We start from the raw sequence: 16,756 nt of genomic DNA, 5'->3' as shown, positions 1-16,756 counted from the left end.
TCACTCACCCTCAACCCCTCACCCTAACTCACCCTCACCCTCACTCACCCTCAACCCCTCACTCACCCTCAACCCCTCACTCACCCTCACTCACCCTCAACCCCTCAACATCAACCCCTCACCCTCACTCACCCTCACCCTCACTCACCCTCACCCTCACCCACGCTCAACCCCTCACCCTCAACCCCTCACCCTCACTCTCACTCACCCTCACTCACTCACCCTCACTCACCCTCACTCACTCACCCTCACTCACCCTCACTCACCCTCACTCACCCTCACCCTCACCCACGCTCAACCCCTCACCCTCAACCCCTCACCCTCACCCTCAACCCCTCACCCTCACTCTCACTCACCCTCACTCACTCACCCTCACTCACCCTCACTCACTCACCCTCACTCACCCTCACTCACCCTCACTCACCCTCACCCACCCTCACCCACCCTCACCCACCCTCAACCTCACTCTCACTCACCCTCACTCACTCACCCTCACTCACTCACCCTCACTCACCCCCTCACCCACCCTCACTCACCCTCAACCCCTCACCCTCACTCACCCTCACTCACCCTCACTCACCCCCTCACCCTCAACCCCTCACTCACCCTCACTCACCCTCAACCCCCCACCCTCACCCTCAACCCCTCACCCTAACTCACCCTCACCCTCACTCACCCTCAACCCCTCACTCACCCTCACTCACCCACACTCACCCACACTCACCCACACTCACCCACACTCACCCACACTCACCCACACTCACCCACACTCACCCACACTCACCCACACTCACTCACCCACACTCACCCTCACTCACCCTCACTCACCCTCACTCACCCTCACTCACCCTCACTCACCCTCACTCACCCTCACTCACCCTCACTCACCCTCACTCACTCACCCTCACTCACCCTCACTCACTCACCCTCACTCACTCACCCTCACTCACTCACCCTCACTCACCCTCACTCACCCTCACTCACTCACCCTCACTCACCCTCACTCACCCACCCTCACTCACCCTCACTCACCCTCACTCACCCTCACTCACCCTCACTCACCCACTCTCACCCACTCTCACCCACTCTCACCCACTCTCACCCACTCTCACCCACTCTCACCCACTCTCACCCACTCTCACCCACTCTCACCCACTCTCACCCACTCTCACCCACTCTCACCCACCCTCACCCACCCTCACCCACCCTCACTCACCCTCACTCACCCACCCTCACCCACCCTCACCCACCCTCAACCTCACTCTCACTCACCCTCACTCACCCTCACTCACCCTCACCCTCACTCACCCTCACTCACACTCACCCTCACTCACCCTCACCCTCACTCACCCTCACTCACACTCACCCTCACTCACACTCACCCTCACTCACACTCACCCTCACTCACACTCACCCTCACTCACACTCACCCTCACTCACACTCACCCTCACTCACACTCACCCTCACTCACACTCACCCTCACTCACACTCACCCTCACTCACCCTCACTCACCCTCACCCTCACCCTCACTCACCCTCAACCCCTCACCCTCACACAGTGCAATAGGTCTCGGAGCATTTGAGTTAGAGCTTTTAGAAATGTTTATGGCTTTTTTTTTATTCTTTAGCATTGGCTACAGGAAACAAAAATGCTAAAGATTTACAAAAAAACCCATAAACAATTCTAAAAGCACTAACTCTAATGCTGCGAGACCTATTGCATTTCCAATGCTTGTATGATAGTTTTACCTCTTTACAATGCTTTTATTACTCAATGTTACACTGTCTGGACAAAGATTTCAACCCATTAGTACCGGTTTAAAAACGTAATGGTGCAATAAGCAATGGAAAGATGACTAGTCAACTTTGGCAAAGGGCCTTCCACTACGGAGGAACAAGTCATCATGCTTTTAGTAACTTTTGATCCGTTTGAGCTGCATTTCTTTTTAGTTAAGCTCTTCATATTTTGAAGCAGATGATGGGTTAGTGGCAAACATGGAAAATCAATAATTTTGCAGAAAAGTGATACCCTCCTCCCTCTCTATATTTAGAAGTTGATTGTTTCATTTGTGTTGATGTAAAACAGGGAATGTGGAGAGGGCCACGAGTGCTGCTGACTGAAACCGAAAGGTGATCTGAAGGCAGTATCTGCCAGCAGGGAACAGCCAACTGATAGTATAAAATGACGGTCTCTTTATGGATCACGTTTTAAATGGATGGTAGTGTTAGTCTGACCCGACTAAAGCAATAGCACGGTAATATTGGGCTGGACACCACTGAGATGCTTGTGCAACTGAAAAGGATGTCTTCTTGCACTTGGGTCAACTGTGTATTAAAGGTGTGGACATACAAGTGCATGCCTTTATGCCCCTATAGTGGTGTTCCCCATTGGAAACTACTATAAGTCTTGGCGGTCTATAAGGTAACGGGCTGCGCCCGAGCAGGCTAGTTAAGGGGTACATCAAGGTGGTGAACTTCAAAAGCAGCACCACCTCCGATATGCATTAGGGCAGGGGTCTCCAACCTCTTCTGTAGTGAGAGCTACTTCTGACCAGTGAAAATTGTTGTGAGCTACTAAACGCGAAGCATCACGCACATGTTTGAGGGACCCCTCCCCACACCCAGTTTCATGGACTTTAAGTCTAATTTCTTTGGAGTCCATACTGTGGTTTGAACAAAATACTTAAAGTTCCCTAGATTATATTCTCATGTTTCTAAATTTACTCTAGGGCACATTAAACGCTTAAAAAGTTGTGCTTTATTTCAATGATTCCATAGTACTCATCCCATCTTCCATTACTAAAATATCACAAGTCACCCTCACATTCAAGCAGTACATGCTATGATGATACGGTCTCTGAAGGGCACTCTCTAGTTGAGCTACAAACAAAGCAGAGCGTGTTGTAAGGAAAAGGAAAACGAAAACACCTGAATGTTGTTATAAATAGAACAGAAGCTATTCCCTGACTAGACTGGGCAGCTGAGTATGGGGATTGGATCCCCGGCAATGGGAAGATGGAGGCTGGTACTGAAGGTGTCTCAGTATTCCCACATCGAGTTTAAAGTGCTCTCAAAAACAATACCTTGGAGCACAGCACTTATTCAACAGCATGAAAAACAGGGTTTTACATGTACCTCACATACACAGCCCTGTAAGTGCCAGCTCCCTGCGTCTTACAAGCAATGTCATAAGTGTGTCCCCGTATTTGACATGCAGTAATCTGTTTGTTCCTTGCTCTGCACACACAAAGCATCATGCCAGCTTGTCCTTCAAATGCACAGCCTCATGTATGCCTACCCGCTTTGCACATGTACCTCTGTACCTCTGTACCTGCACCTCACATTTACTGTCATGTCAACCTTGAAAAGGGGTTCTCCAAAAGATCCTGCACCTATGAAATACCTGAAGCAGGTAGCCCCCACCATCGGCGGTCCAGTGACGGACCTTATAAACCTGTCTCTCTCCCAGGGAGTGGTACCTCCTGGTTGGAAAGGAGCGGTTGTTAAGGCTCTTTTAAAGAAGCCTAATCTGGACCCAGCAGATCTCACCAACTTTAGGCCTATATCCCTGCCCCCTCGGCATCAGTAAGGTGGCGGAGAAGCTGGTGAAAAGTCGCCTATCGGGCTTCTTGAAGGCCAACTCCCTTCTGGGCGACTCCCAAACGGGCTTTCGCCCTGGTCAGGGGACCGATACTGCCCTGCTGGCAGTCGTGGAGAATGCGAGAAGCATTCTGGATTCAGGGGGATCGGTGGCAGTGATCCTCCTGGACCTCAGTGCTGCTTTTGATACCGTAGACCATCAGGTGCTTCTCCATCGGCTGTCGGTGGTGGGGGGTCTCCGGGACGGCCCTTAAGTGGTTCGCTTCGTTTTTGGAAGGCCGGTCTTTTGAGGTGTGGGAAGGCCACGAGAAATCACCCTTGTTACCTCTCCAGTGCGGTGTGCCACAGGGCTCATCGTTGAGCCCTACCTTATTTAACGTCTATATGGCCCCCCTGGAGAGTGTGGTACTGCCTCTGGGTATCAAGATCATCAGCTACGCTGATGATACCCAGCTGGTGGTAGGCCTTTCCCAGTCGGCTCACCATCCCGACCGGCTGCACACGTGTCTGGATAAGATCTTCACGTGGATGTGCAGCTCGGCCCTCAAGCTTAACGGCTCCAAAACGGAACTGATGCTGCTGGGGAATTCCTCTCCATCTCTCTCTCCCAGCAGCTGGCCTATCTGTCTGGGACCAGTACCCACCCCCAAGCAGGAGATCAAGAGCCTGGGGGTGTGGCTCGAGCAGGACCTTTCTTTTAAAACACATGCTAAAAAGACTGCTGCCGTGTGTTTTGGCCTGCTTCGATCAGCCCGGAAGATCTTACCCCTCCTTCCAGTGGCCTCCAGGAGGTTACTTATTCAGGGGCTTATCTCGCGGTTGGATTTCAGCAACGCGTTGTTCTTGGGTGCTCCAGAATCTACCCTGAACAAACTGCAACAAGTGCAGAACGCGGCCGCCAGGCTCCTGACGGGCCTTCCTAGGCATCAATCTGCTCGCCCTGCATTGAAGACGCTACACTGGCTCCCTGTCAGAGACAGGGTGAAATTTAAGTCACTCTGTGTGGCCCATAAAATCTTGCAGGGGAAAGGCCCACCCATCCTGGGGGATATGGTTCAGCCGTACAAGGCCTCTCGTTCCCTTCGCTCGGACCACCAACACTTGCTGCAGGTCGCGAGGGTGAAGAAGGCAAGAACCGGGGGTAGAAGATTCTCTGTAAATGTGGCCATGCTATGGAATTCTTTGCCTCTGCACTTACGCTCGGAAACGAGTCTCCTTCGCTTCCGTAAACTTTTAAAAACTCATTTATTTACTGTCTAGTTCTGGTGTTTACAGTGGCAGTGTCTCCTTCTGGATCAGCGCGGGGATGCCCAAGGGTAACCAGGCGCTATATAAAACTCGTTAATAATAATAATAATAATAATATTATTATTATTATTATTATTATTATTATTATTATTATTATTATTAATAAATTTGTTCCCTGCACCTCACATGCACAGTGACATAGTTGCTTGTTTTTGGCACCTCACATACACATCTTCATGTGTGCCAGCCCCTCAGGTGCAGCTTCTTGGGTAACCCCCTCCCTGTGCCCCACATTCGCAGTATCAGTATGTTCCCTACACCTCAAATATCCTCATGTTTATCTGTCCCTTCATCTCACATACAGAGCTCCCGCTCTCTGCTGCACTTCAAATGTTCAGCCATCATGTCTGCCTGTTTCAGAAGCCAGCACCTCGTGTGCAGAGTGGCATGTCTGTCCTTCATTGTTCAATACAAATATAGAATGTAAAGCGCTCTGTTACCCTACCTTGGGTCTGGTTCGCGCTATAGAAAACTTCATAACTAAATAAATAAAAATGGGGATCGGCGCACCTTCTGAAGTAAAATGAAAAAACGTCTTTGGAATATTGGGCTTCATCTTCTTGAGTTTACAGAGGTGGGGGAACAGAGTTCCAAACTCCAAATATTATTTTACATACAAGTAGTGATGTGGAACCACCACACAATTACCACAATTGTGTGGTTTTTCTACATCACAACTACATGTAAAAAAATATTACAAGTGAGGAGACATGCACTTTCTAATCAATTCGAAGAAAAATTAAAATTGTTTTTTTCAATCTAAATTAAGCAAGAAAGCATTTTTAAAACGTTCAGCTCCAAACCTGTGACGGATATTTTTTTTCCAACATAGAAATCACAAGTGCATTATTGATCTCTTCTCCCCCTCCTCACCCTCTCCACGGCATGCCCTCTTGACTGTGGCTCTGGGCAAGAATATTTTTGGCGCCTGGGGCTTAGAAAGACTAAGGATAGGGCAGGGGCTAACAATTAATTCAGTGGCCAGGGTGCAGCAACTAGTTCAAGCCAGGACTTACCTAGTAAAAGACTCAGAATCGAACTGGAAAAGGCAAGTAGCACGGGCACCGATCGGGCGGTAGGAGTTCAATACTGCCTGTTCTATGCCACTTGCATGCCAACAAGCTTTTCGCCCCTGCTGCGCCGCACCTGCAGTACGCACGTCGCGCAGGATGTCAGTAAGCGATGTGCAGGGCTCCTGACGGGAGTGGGAGCAGCTCCATTTCAGTAGTGCACGCGTTGCGCACAGTGAAAAGGCGTGGTGCCAGGCTCTTGAAGGTAGGGGGAACAGATGGGCTACGCTACGATGATGCAAATAACGTCATCCTCTTCAGCCCGCCCCAGCTGAGCTTTGGCCTATCAGAGCACCTGGTTAAGGTGAGGCCAGGCAACGGCTCTTAAAAAAAGGCCCAAAAAATGATTAAGACTGAAGGGCTAAAAAATTTAAATGCCATCGTGAGCTACTCTCAGGGCCTCTGAGAGCTACTAGTAGCTTGCGATCGACCGGTTGGAGACCCCTGCATTAGGGCTTGCACCCAGCAAAGCTGGAAATTAAATATGAAAGAGGTGTACACCCCCAGGAAGGTTGGCACCACCTCCAGGGTGAGCAGTCTGATCTATATACCTAAAAATAAAATTCGGCAGGAATAGTGGGTTCTGAGTAGAAAAGGTGACCTTCACCACCGGATGTGGTCACCTCAGGAGCAGATTAGCTGCAGGGACAAGCCGCACATTGGTTACTAGCTCCCATACACCTAACTTTCCTAAATCTAGGATTTAAGCTCCCCTCCCCGACAATACAACCTCAGATCTGAACAGATTACTTCAAAAGAAGGACCAAGAGAAGACCCATATCACCAACAACAGGACTTTGGCCACAGCACAAAGCAAAAGAATGCTACTTTGTCCCTGAGGTATTAGACTTGGAACTGAGTGAATGACCCTACTCCTTGGTTAAAACTAGACACTCCTGAAGTAGGGGACCCTGGTAGAAGCCAGAAGCACCCTCAGTCTGTCCTGGACTAGTGGTACTAGTCCCCTGCAAACTACAGGTAAAAACGCTCACCAGATCCAAAGAATCGCTGGCCATCAGACCCTCTGAGGACCTGCTCAAATCCAGGTTGTCCAGTGAATTGTGAGAGCTGTAGTCTTGCCTGCCTGAAGTTTCAGCCCACTATGTTACTCCCCCAGACCCAGTGAAGTTACAGAAGCTTTTTGCTGTGCTTACTACTGTCAACACTTGTTGGTAACAATCCAGTAACTGACCCCCACACTTGACACTGCATCTACAGGGAACACTGTGCAACCATCATACATCACCAACTGTGTATGTGTTGTGTTTTTGCATTCTGTTTCTTGCAGCACTGTGTAAGTGGTAAAAATAGCACCACCAGTGGCTCTTGTTCAGCACCAAGGACAGCCAGAACAACGCTTAACCCGGACTCCACAGGCTAGGTCAAATTGATCTGACTGTTGTGGCCTGGTCTTGGTGCCCGCATGACCTTAACCCTATAAGGGTTCCAAGTAACTCAACCTGCGGGTTACAGATTGCCACTAGTAGTTTTTGCCATTGACCACAATGTTATTTTGCATGTACTTCCCTGCACTGATTTAATATTGCTTCAAAAATCTATAACTTCAGTAATATGTATGCTATTCTGTTTCTTTTGGTGTCTACATTAAGATAAAAAAATTTAAAAAATTATAAATTGGTGTTGGATTTCTTTTGAGTCATGTCAATTACTTATCGTCCATGTTTCTACTCTAAAATGCTTAACATGTTCCTCTAGTAAAGGTGGACTGCTCTTTGCCACTCTACCGGGACTGAGCTAGGGATTAATTAATGTGAATCCAAGGACCAACTTTGGGGTATTGTGATAATATTAAATGGTAAGACCATCCAGCCATACCACCTAATCTATTTTCCCACACCAACATATCACGTCATAAAACTAGTTTAAAAGTCCACCCTGAAGTACTAAGAAAACCAAAAAATAACCACAGATTGTAAAGATGAACTAGTGAGTTCTGCTAATGAAGGACTGTGCGGTTGCTGCTACCAATGAGAAGCAGTAAAAGAACTGAAGCTACAAACATGGCTCAGAATACTGCAAGGACCAGCATAGTAGTACCAAGCTTAGGCCCTAAAAGGGACAGTATGATTGGAAGAGATACAGGGAAAGAGAGAAAGAAGAAGTTTGAGAGAGAACACCAAAAACAGAGGGAAAGAGTAAAAGTGAGAAAGGGTGTCCACTCACACAGGTACATCCTACGCACTCCATCTAGGCGCCCTTGTGGACCAGAACCTTGTGCCATACAGCATGTCAGGCACTGAAGTCGAACAGCAGTAGTTTCTTTAATGTAGAAAGAAAAGTGGCCTCAGTTTTAGTTTAACACTAGAGCCCGGAACAATAATGACTGGTCAGGACAAAAATTAATGGAATGGGAAAGTGCTAAAGTGATAGACAGACTGCTGTATCAGGCACAGAGAAGGAGGAACGAACTGGAGTTTGCAATGGAGGGAAAGAGTTAAATGAAAAATGACGATGCAGTTTGGCTGTGCCTGCTGGTCGTGTGCATATTTAGAAGCAAAGCACACAGACTATCTTTTGGAATGGAAGTGGGGATGTATAAAACATCCGCCTTTTGTTAAGCATATGTAAATAGTGTTACGAATGGGAGGAAGGGTAAATGAAATGCAATGCCAATGCTCACAGAATCATGCTAACATTAATTAAATGGCAGGTTTAAGCAAACACCGCATTCCCTAAAGTAGCTAGGTCATCCGGGAGTGTCCAGCAAAATAGAAAACAATTCTTCAAGAGTTTCTTCATGGCTGGGTGTTGGGGGAGAGTGAGTAATACACCTCTGTCACACAGATCCAACGTTGCTCCATAGATTGGCACAAGCGAAAATGTAAATGTATTTGAGCTTATATAGCGCACAGCTACCCACAAAGGGTTTCCCGGCGCTTGCTTAGGGAACCCGTCCTGGTATTCCCCTGTGAGATAACCCCGGCAGGGTATCCACAAGGTGAAAGCCAGGCATCCCGCCGCGAGGGGCCGTTGTGGAGATTAAGCAAGCTATTGCCCAGAGTCGCAGAGTGTGAACCCGTGAGCTGAGAAGGCACCGGAGCGAGAATTATCGAGTCCGTGGAATTTTTTAGCCCAAGACCCGCCGAGGCGGGGAATTGAACCCTGGTCCAGGGCCGATCTCAGCTTCCGGGTCTGCCGCCTCTAACCCCTGAGCCACACTTCTCCACCGAGACCAACCACGTTTCAACACTTGACAATCCCCAGAAGTTGAGAAGGGTGCAAAAGAGGAAATGTGTTTGAGCAAGGACTAGGGACACTGGTTAGTCACCGGAATCCACATTTGAAGGACAAGTTTTTACAGACAAATAAACCCTTAATGAAACTCCAGACAGTCCTACTGTACCAGAAAGAACTCTAGCCTCAAAGTGTACATCCAGCAGAGGGTAATGCGCAGGTTCAACGCTAACCCGCTTTAAATACTCGCAGCGAGTGCCCAGCCTCTGGCAAAAACTACCTTGAAGGCTTTGTATGAGTTCAACAAACTGAAGTGAAATGAAGGGCATGAATACTGAGCATCCCTCTGGAAGATGTTAGGACATAGCACATGTAAAAGAGTGTCCAGCAATGGGAGTGATGATCCGTGTGTGGAAAAGGACAACAGAAGGCAACAATACAGACTGGAATGGGATTACAATAATAGCCAAGCAAGGAATGGACCTTAACCAAATTATAGGGGACTTGGAGAGTCCCGACACACTGATCGTTACGGAGCTGTGTGAACAGTAGTTGCAGAAGAGAATGGGCTCTTGTACACATCTGGCATCAAACCAAGAGCGTAGGTGGAGCTCCAACACGGATAGCATCTTATGTTAGTGTCATAACTAGTTAAAAGACAAGACATGCAAAGCAAGATGTATGTGGCAGCGAGAGGCCCGTGGGGCATTAGGGTGCACTTTAGTGGCAACAGGCCCTACCACAGAGGAAAAGCAGCAGCACACAGCTGATAGCATCAATGTTGAATCTGTTGAGGGATATCTTGAGGTTTTGCAAATGGTCATGTAAGATTATAGGCTTGCACACAAATACACATAGTAGAACGGGGTGTTCCAATTCCTCCACACTACAAAAATAACTGACGGATACATTGTAGCAGTTACACATCTAGAAAATAGTTGAGGCAGGTGTGGCTGGCAGGCATCCTTCAGAAAATAGGAATTAAACATTGGCCATAATGGAAGATGCTGTGGTACTTTAACCCACCCCAACTCACTCCAACGATTTCTGTGTATACTGGTTTATGGATAACAATTTATATAGGCACCTTTTGATTTTGTTCTAAGCAGGTCAGTCATATGCTAGAAACATTGACATACTTCCAGACTACCACTCTAATGTAGGTTTGAAAACAATTAGTATGAATGGCTGCTAGAAATACTTTGGATAGAAAAGACTCCTTTCTCTGCCAAAGAGCAAAGGACTAAATAGGCCAATACGTGAAAAAGAATACTAGTAACCCATGGTACAATGTGGTAAATGTTGCTGTACATGGTCCCCCAAAAAACTGTTCATCTAGCGACTTATGTGATCAGAGTGACACATTAACAGTGCTTTGCTGACACACATACACTATGAACTATTAGAAAAACATAAGTAAATTTGAGTGGATCCAGGCACGTGAGCACTGTGCAAATATGAAGCCACTTTTCACAAAAGAAGGCCGTCGAACAATACCCCAGTGTGTATACTCTGGGGCCGTTTAGGCTGAACATACCAAAGAAGAGAGTTAACTAGGACATTAAGATGGGAGGAAATCAAGTATTTTCTTAACTGGAAAAAAATAAAGGATCTAGTTTCCTATACGGAAATTGCATATATTTGTGCAGTAACAACTGTGGATTGCCATCACAAGTTTAGACAAGTCACTGAACTAGATCACTACTCACTACCAAAGGAGCCGTGCAAGTGTGAATGGAAGTACCTGTCCCCCTGAACTCTCAACAACAAACGAATAAAAGACCAGAAAAATAAGGAAAAAAAGATTTGCCAAATGGTGGCCGTGATTAGCAGTAATACTGCATGACAAACAGATAACAACATGAATACAGCATGGCCACGTTGATGGCCATCACAGCCTTGTGGGAGGGGCATAAGGGCAAAGTGTTCAGGTTGGATAAGAAGGCTTCTCAAATGCTTAGAGGAGAATGCTTTAACCCACTAAGTCTGTTAGTAAAGAGCTATAACAAAGGAGAATGTGCGTATTTTTTAGTGGTCATGCGTTAACAATGATGAAGAACATGCCGTTCGCAATATGCATCCTTCCTAATTAAAACAAGTCATTGTAGAAAAATATTCTTCAGTCAGATGACAGGTGGAACTTCCAAATAGTCATTGGCCAAAGGTAGCTTTGGTTGTAAGAGTGAAATTTCCTTACTGGGTTCAATTTCGAAGTATGTCATTCTGTTTGAGGAACATCACCCACATGACAACGGACTGGTATACTGTGTACACAGAACAGTGCTACAAAATATTTCATAAGCTCCGATCAGTGGCCAATGCTTGAGAAAAATAATTCTAAGTCTTCTGTAGACATATCTACGTCAACCATGCATTAGGCGAAAAAAAGGTGGTCATCTGTAGTACTTTGAAGAAGCCCAGCAAAGCCTAAGTTGTGTCAAATGTTGATGTGAAGGAGTGGTCGGAAAGGCAGGCCATCAAAAAGTGTCAATAAGACAACAATTAAGGAGAAATATGTTGAGGTTTCAAAAATAGATTAGTGTCACTTATAGGGTACTTTGGACCCAAGCACCCAAAAATAGAGCAAATAGGTTTGGCTAATAGCTTTTGCACAAAAACTCATTGCACACTCAACGCAAACTGCGCTCACTCCTAGTTGGCTCCATTTACTTACAACTAAGGGTCATATTATTATCTCGGTCTGCAACCCCACTCAGACACAAAAGGGAGCCACAAGCCAGTTTTAAAGAAACTACAAAAAAGTCGACAATACTATAACTCTGCAACTCAGTGGCTAGTCAATGGCATAACAGCTTGGAATCAGAGCAACAGCCACCTTTACTTATTTCCATGCTTGCTGTCTGCAATGCAGTCACTAGCTTGTGGAGGCAATGCATGTGTGTCATTCAGCAAACTCTACTCAAAAATGGGTGTTCGGCAACTTCGGGCTCATGTGCCTAAGAGCAGAGATACAGTCTCTCTGGTATGTGTTCCAGGTAACTAGCCATTCAAAATGAGTAAAAAAAAAAAAAAAAAAAAAAAAAAAAATTGGAGCACGTTACTGCCCATTTTTTTTAACGATTTGTAGCATTCTTAATTGAGCACAAACCATAGTCAATGTCCGTTGGCATCTATGGAGGACATGATTAACACCCAGATCTAAAGTTACAATCTAGAGAAAAAAAACTTGAGAACAGGGACAGCTACTTGGGATACACTGTAGCCATTGACATGATGCAAAAATATTGTAAACAACCCCTTGCAAAAGAGGGACAGACCAGTTTTGCTTAGTGCAAACGACTTGGAATTGTGTCGGTAGCCAGCAATATTGAAACTATGTAACGTGCAAAACAAACTATGTTACAAAAGCGACCCCTGAGAAAGGAAAGCACTTATTGATGTGGTACTAACATGTGAGTTATGCCAGCACAATTTAATCTGTGCTTCAAGTGGGCAGAAATGAATACCTGCATTTCTTTAATTTGAAAGATCGAGTCCCCGCACTTCTAAGTAGTAAGCAGGTACTCTGGACTCACCTGTGACAGGCACTTCCTTATTAACTTTTCATGCAATGAAAAGATTCACGCGAAATATGTGAAGTCTAGGGGTGGGCCTAATTTGCTTTCACGTAACTATGCAAAAGTCCCCCAACGTTATGAAAAATTAAAATACAGCATTTAGATTTTTTTTTTAAAGGAGCTAAAAACACGTGCCCCGAACAGCAGCATTGTGTGTTCTATTCCTTCGCAGTATCCCCGCATTTTGCTGCAGATACAACATCATTATACCGTGCTGCTTAATTTCAGGAATTTCACTTAAAGGGTAATGCGATAATCACAAAATTACACCAGCGCCACTGCAAATTCGCCCAAGCACACTGATCTCTTGAAGCGACGTCCATTATTACCCATTAGTGTACGAACATGTAATGTTGTGTGATCTGAACTGAGAACACGTGACCATTCGGTGTATTCCCTTGAGACGGATTGGAGATACATGACGGAATTATCAACAGAACAGCAAATCTGTCTGTGCTCTTCGTCTACACCAGTTCAAAAGGAGATACAGATAAATGGATTTTTTCTCTTCCCAAAAAGTTATATATATTAATTCATAGACGTGTGCCTTTTTAGATGCTATTACATTAGAGATATAACACATGCCATCACCACGACAGTTCTTTAGGGGAAACATTAAAACATTGCCTCGGACCTGTGTCTAACTACAACGTCCGGGTTATTACAGTGAGAGGCGAATAATGTAACGGAACATAAGTAATTTCGGGTTTCACACGATCTCTGACCTGATATTCATGAGGAAGATTTAAATCGTATTGGCGAACCGGAGATAACGTCTCTAAATGAAAACGGTGGAAAGCCTCCATCAAACTTACCAAAATATTCTTTCTTCATGTGCAGCTCGAGCTCCTTCTCCAGCTCCAGGGTGAGCGCCTCCAGCCTCCTCTCGGCCTGGCTGGGCCCGGCCTCCTTGCCCGGGGTCACCTGGTAGGGGAGCTTGAACCTGTGCACGGTGGCAGAGCCCTTGGCCGAGCTGTAGCTGCAGGTGGCCAGGGCCCCCGAGGCGTACTCCGGGCTGTACTCGCCGAGAGGCGGCTGCGGCTCGGCTCTGGCTGGGGAATGGGCCTTGGGGTGGCGGGCATCGCCCAGTTCGTGCAGACTGCTCTCCTCCTGGGACAGCGTGCCCAGCATGGACGACCGGGGCGAGGGGAGCGAGAGCTCCGTGTAGGCCCCCATGGAGCCCCTGGAGCTGCGAGAGCTGCGGGAGCTGTGGCTGGAGATGCTAGAGCGGGGGCTCGCCACCGACGGGTTGCAGGTGCCCGCCGTGCTGGAGCGGGGGCTGACCAGGAGCATCCCGGCGGCGTCCAGGTCCGAGCCCGCCGCGGAGTAGCTGGAGCGGGGGCTGGTGGTGCAGGAGTACTGGCTGGTGGTGCTGGAGCGGGGGCTCAGGTGCCGCTGGTCGTAGCCCATGCTGATGCCGCTGGTGCGGTTGCTGCTGGGTTTGCTGTCGTAGCTGGTCACGCTGGTCCTCGGGCTGGAGTGCTTGCTGTTGTCGCTGGCCGTGCTGGCGTAGCTGGACCTGGGGCTCAGCACGGAGCCCTCGTACTGGACCAGGCTGGACCGTGGGCTCTGGACCGGGCCCCCCTCGTACTGGACCAGGCTGGACCGTGGGCTCTGGGCCGGGCCCTCGTACTGGACCAGGCTGGACCTGGGGCTGCCGTACCTGCCCTGGTCCTGGGAGGACACCAGGCTGCACCTGGGGCTGGTGTGCCCCCTGCCCTCCGGGGCTCGGGTCTGGGGAGCCCCTTTGGGGATGCACAGCCCCTCGAAGACGCTCCCCGCGCTGTACCGGTGGCAGTCCGCCGAGTACCGCCGGCTCTTCTCGGACAGGCCGCCGTGGCAGGGCAGCGCCACCTGGGAGCGGGACATGTGGTTATCGGCCAGCCCCTCGCTTCTAGGCGCCCCGTTGACGGTGCGCAGCAGGCTCGCGGTGCGCTGGGGGGCGTCGTGGGGATAGGAGTCTCCGAGGGGGGCCAGGTGCGGCTGCTGGTAGGGGGGCGGCGCGGCGCAGCCCCCGTTCAGACCCCTCTGCTCGGCCCGCAGGAGTTGCGCCGACAGGGAGCGCTTGGCCTCATCCAGCGCCTCACGCCTCCCGCGGTACATGGGGGGCTCGTACAGGCTCAGCCCCTCCAGGAGCATGCCGGCCCGGCGAGCCAAGTCCTGCTCCAGCTCCTCCATGGGTCTGCAGGGGAGGGCACCTCCGCCAGCCCGGGACCCCCGCTTCTCTCCGGCAGCGGGAGAGTCCAGGGGCTCACTCGCGGGGTGCTGAAATCACAGGAGTGCGCCGAGACTGCGACCCACTCTCAGCCGCGGGGAGGCGGACACGCTGCCGGTGCTGATGCTCCACGAGCGGCGGCGCCTTCACCGGCAGCCTTGGTTATCCTCCACCGCCGGCCAACGTCTTCCGCGGCTCCCGTCTGGGTCACATCCCCTGCAGCTCAGCTGAGTCCCAGGGATCCCGAGCGGCACTGACCCCGAGCCGCCTCCGCTCCTGTTCCCCACGGCGCCGGGATCCGTGTGCCAGGCCGGACACAGAGTGGCGCGGAGGATTCTTCCCGGGATAGTTTCGTGCTCGCGAAGTCACCAGGCTCCTGAGGCTCGGAGGCCACGAGACGGGAGGGCAGGGAGTACAACAGCAGCAGCAGCCGCCGCTCGCGGGGGCGGTGGAGGAGCAGGCGGCGCGGAGGGACTCCTTTGCCAGGGCTTGGAATGTGCGGAAGGACAACTTGGGTACTTCGACCTGTGGAATGAACCTAATGCTGGAACCAAACAATGACTGTAACCAAGTCCGGCGGGGGGCGGGACGGGGGAGGAGGGAAGAGAGGGCATGGGAGGGACAGGGGAGGGCCACGGGAGGTCATACAACCGAGGCGCAGACACGCTATAACACAGCGGTGCCGCTCTACGAGAGACACCAGACAGGCAGCGAAATATAGGGTTGTGGCGATGAGGCACCCGGCTGGTAAAATGGAATCTTGAGAAAATCTACTATTTGTATATAGAGATAACTCTAACCACTTGTATATGTAGTAGACCTTTGTACTCACTACCATTCCTATGTGATTCTTAGAGTTTATCCATTTGTATCTCTTCCTTGACTTTACTACTTGTACATTTGCAATTTTTTCTATTTGTATCTCTTCCCTGTGTGACTTTACAACTTGTACATTTGCAATTTTTTTCCTGTTTGTATCTTTTATGTAACTCATGTAATCCTAAATCCTTATGTATCTTTTGTAAGGCGCTCTGACACCTTTGGGTAATGTTCGCGCTATAGAAAATCGCATTAAATAACAAGCATTTACAATGCAATGGTCTCGGCCATATTATAGGTAGAGCTATTGGAATTGCTCATTATTTTTTTATCTTTTTTTGTATCCCTAAATAAATGGCATTGTCATTTGTATTGGCATTAGCTTTGTATTTTGCATATGTGATACCTATTGCATTAGCAGAGAGAGAGTGAGTGTTGTAATGTAAGACAACATAGAAGGCAGGAGTATATATTAAAAGGATTTATTTAGAATAAATCAGGAAAAGTAAACCCACAAGAAAAGGCTATGAAGAGCGATGCAGTCGTGTCCAGGTAACGGAACAGAATGACACGACAGCAAAACTCAAACATAGAATACAGAACATTGCACATGTCATGAAGGAACATTATACATGTCATGAAGGAATAAATTAAAGGTACAGATACAACATCTCCTTTCCATAAACAAAATAAGAAAAGCAAATGAAAGTAAAAACATTAATATAAATAATAATCTTTAAACCTAGAAGGAATAACAATATTTCTTTTTCCACTATTCTGATTAGAATCAGAATTAGTTTTAGAAGTTTCTTCTTCTAACAAACCTTCAGCACAACCATCAGAATCAATCAAATTGTTCTCACTCTTTTCCTTACTAATACAAGATTGATAACTAGTCTCACTAACATGTGAATCATGTAGTGATTGTTCTACAACATCTGAATCTTGTAATGAAGTTTGTTCAACAACA

At 48.2% G+C, this 16,756-nt stretch overlaps 1 protein-coding gene across 1 annotated transcript in view; it reads right to left on the bottom strand.

Moving 5' to 3' along the window:
• LOC147673993 (Wilms tumor protein 1-interacting protein homolog) overlaps positions 1 to 15,468 on the bottom strand; it is a 377,467-nt gene extending 361,999 nt beyond the window's left edge. Inside the window, exon 1 of the mRNA XM_086945080.1 lies at positions 13,568 to 15,468. Within this exon, the coding sequence (XP_086801206.1) occupies positions 13,568 to 14,930 (1,363 nt within the window). The 5' untranslated portion in view covers positions 14,931 to 15,468. The remainder of the gene's footprint in view (positions 1 to 13,567) is intronic.
• Between the last annotated feature and the right edge of the window lie 1,288 nt (positions 15,469 to 16,756).

The sequence above is a fragment of the Lissotriton vulgaris genome, chromosome 12 (genome assembly GCF_964263255.1).
Source record: "Lissotriton vulgaris chromosome 12, aLisVul1.2, whole genome shotgun sequence".
Classification (NCBI taxonomy): Eukaryota; Metazoa; Chordata; class Amphibia; order Caudata; family Salamandridae; genus Lissotriton; species Lissotriton vulgaris.
This window is presented reverse-complemented; position numbering and strand designations above follow the sequence as displayed.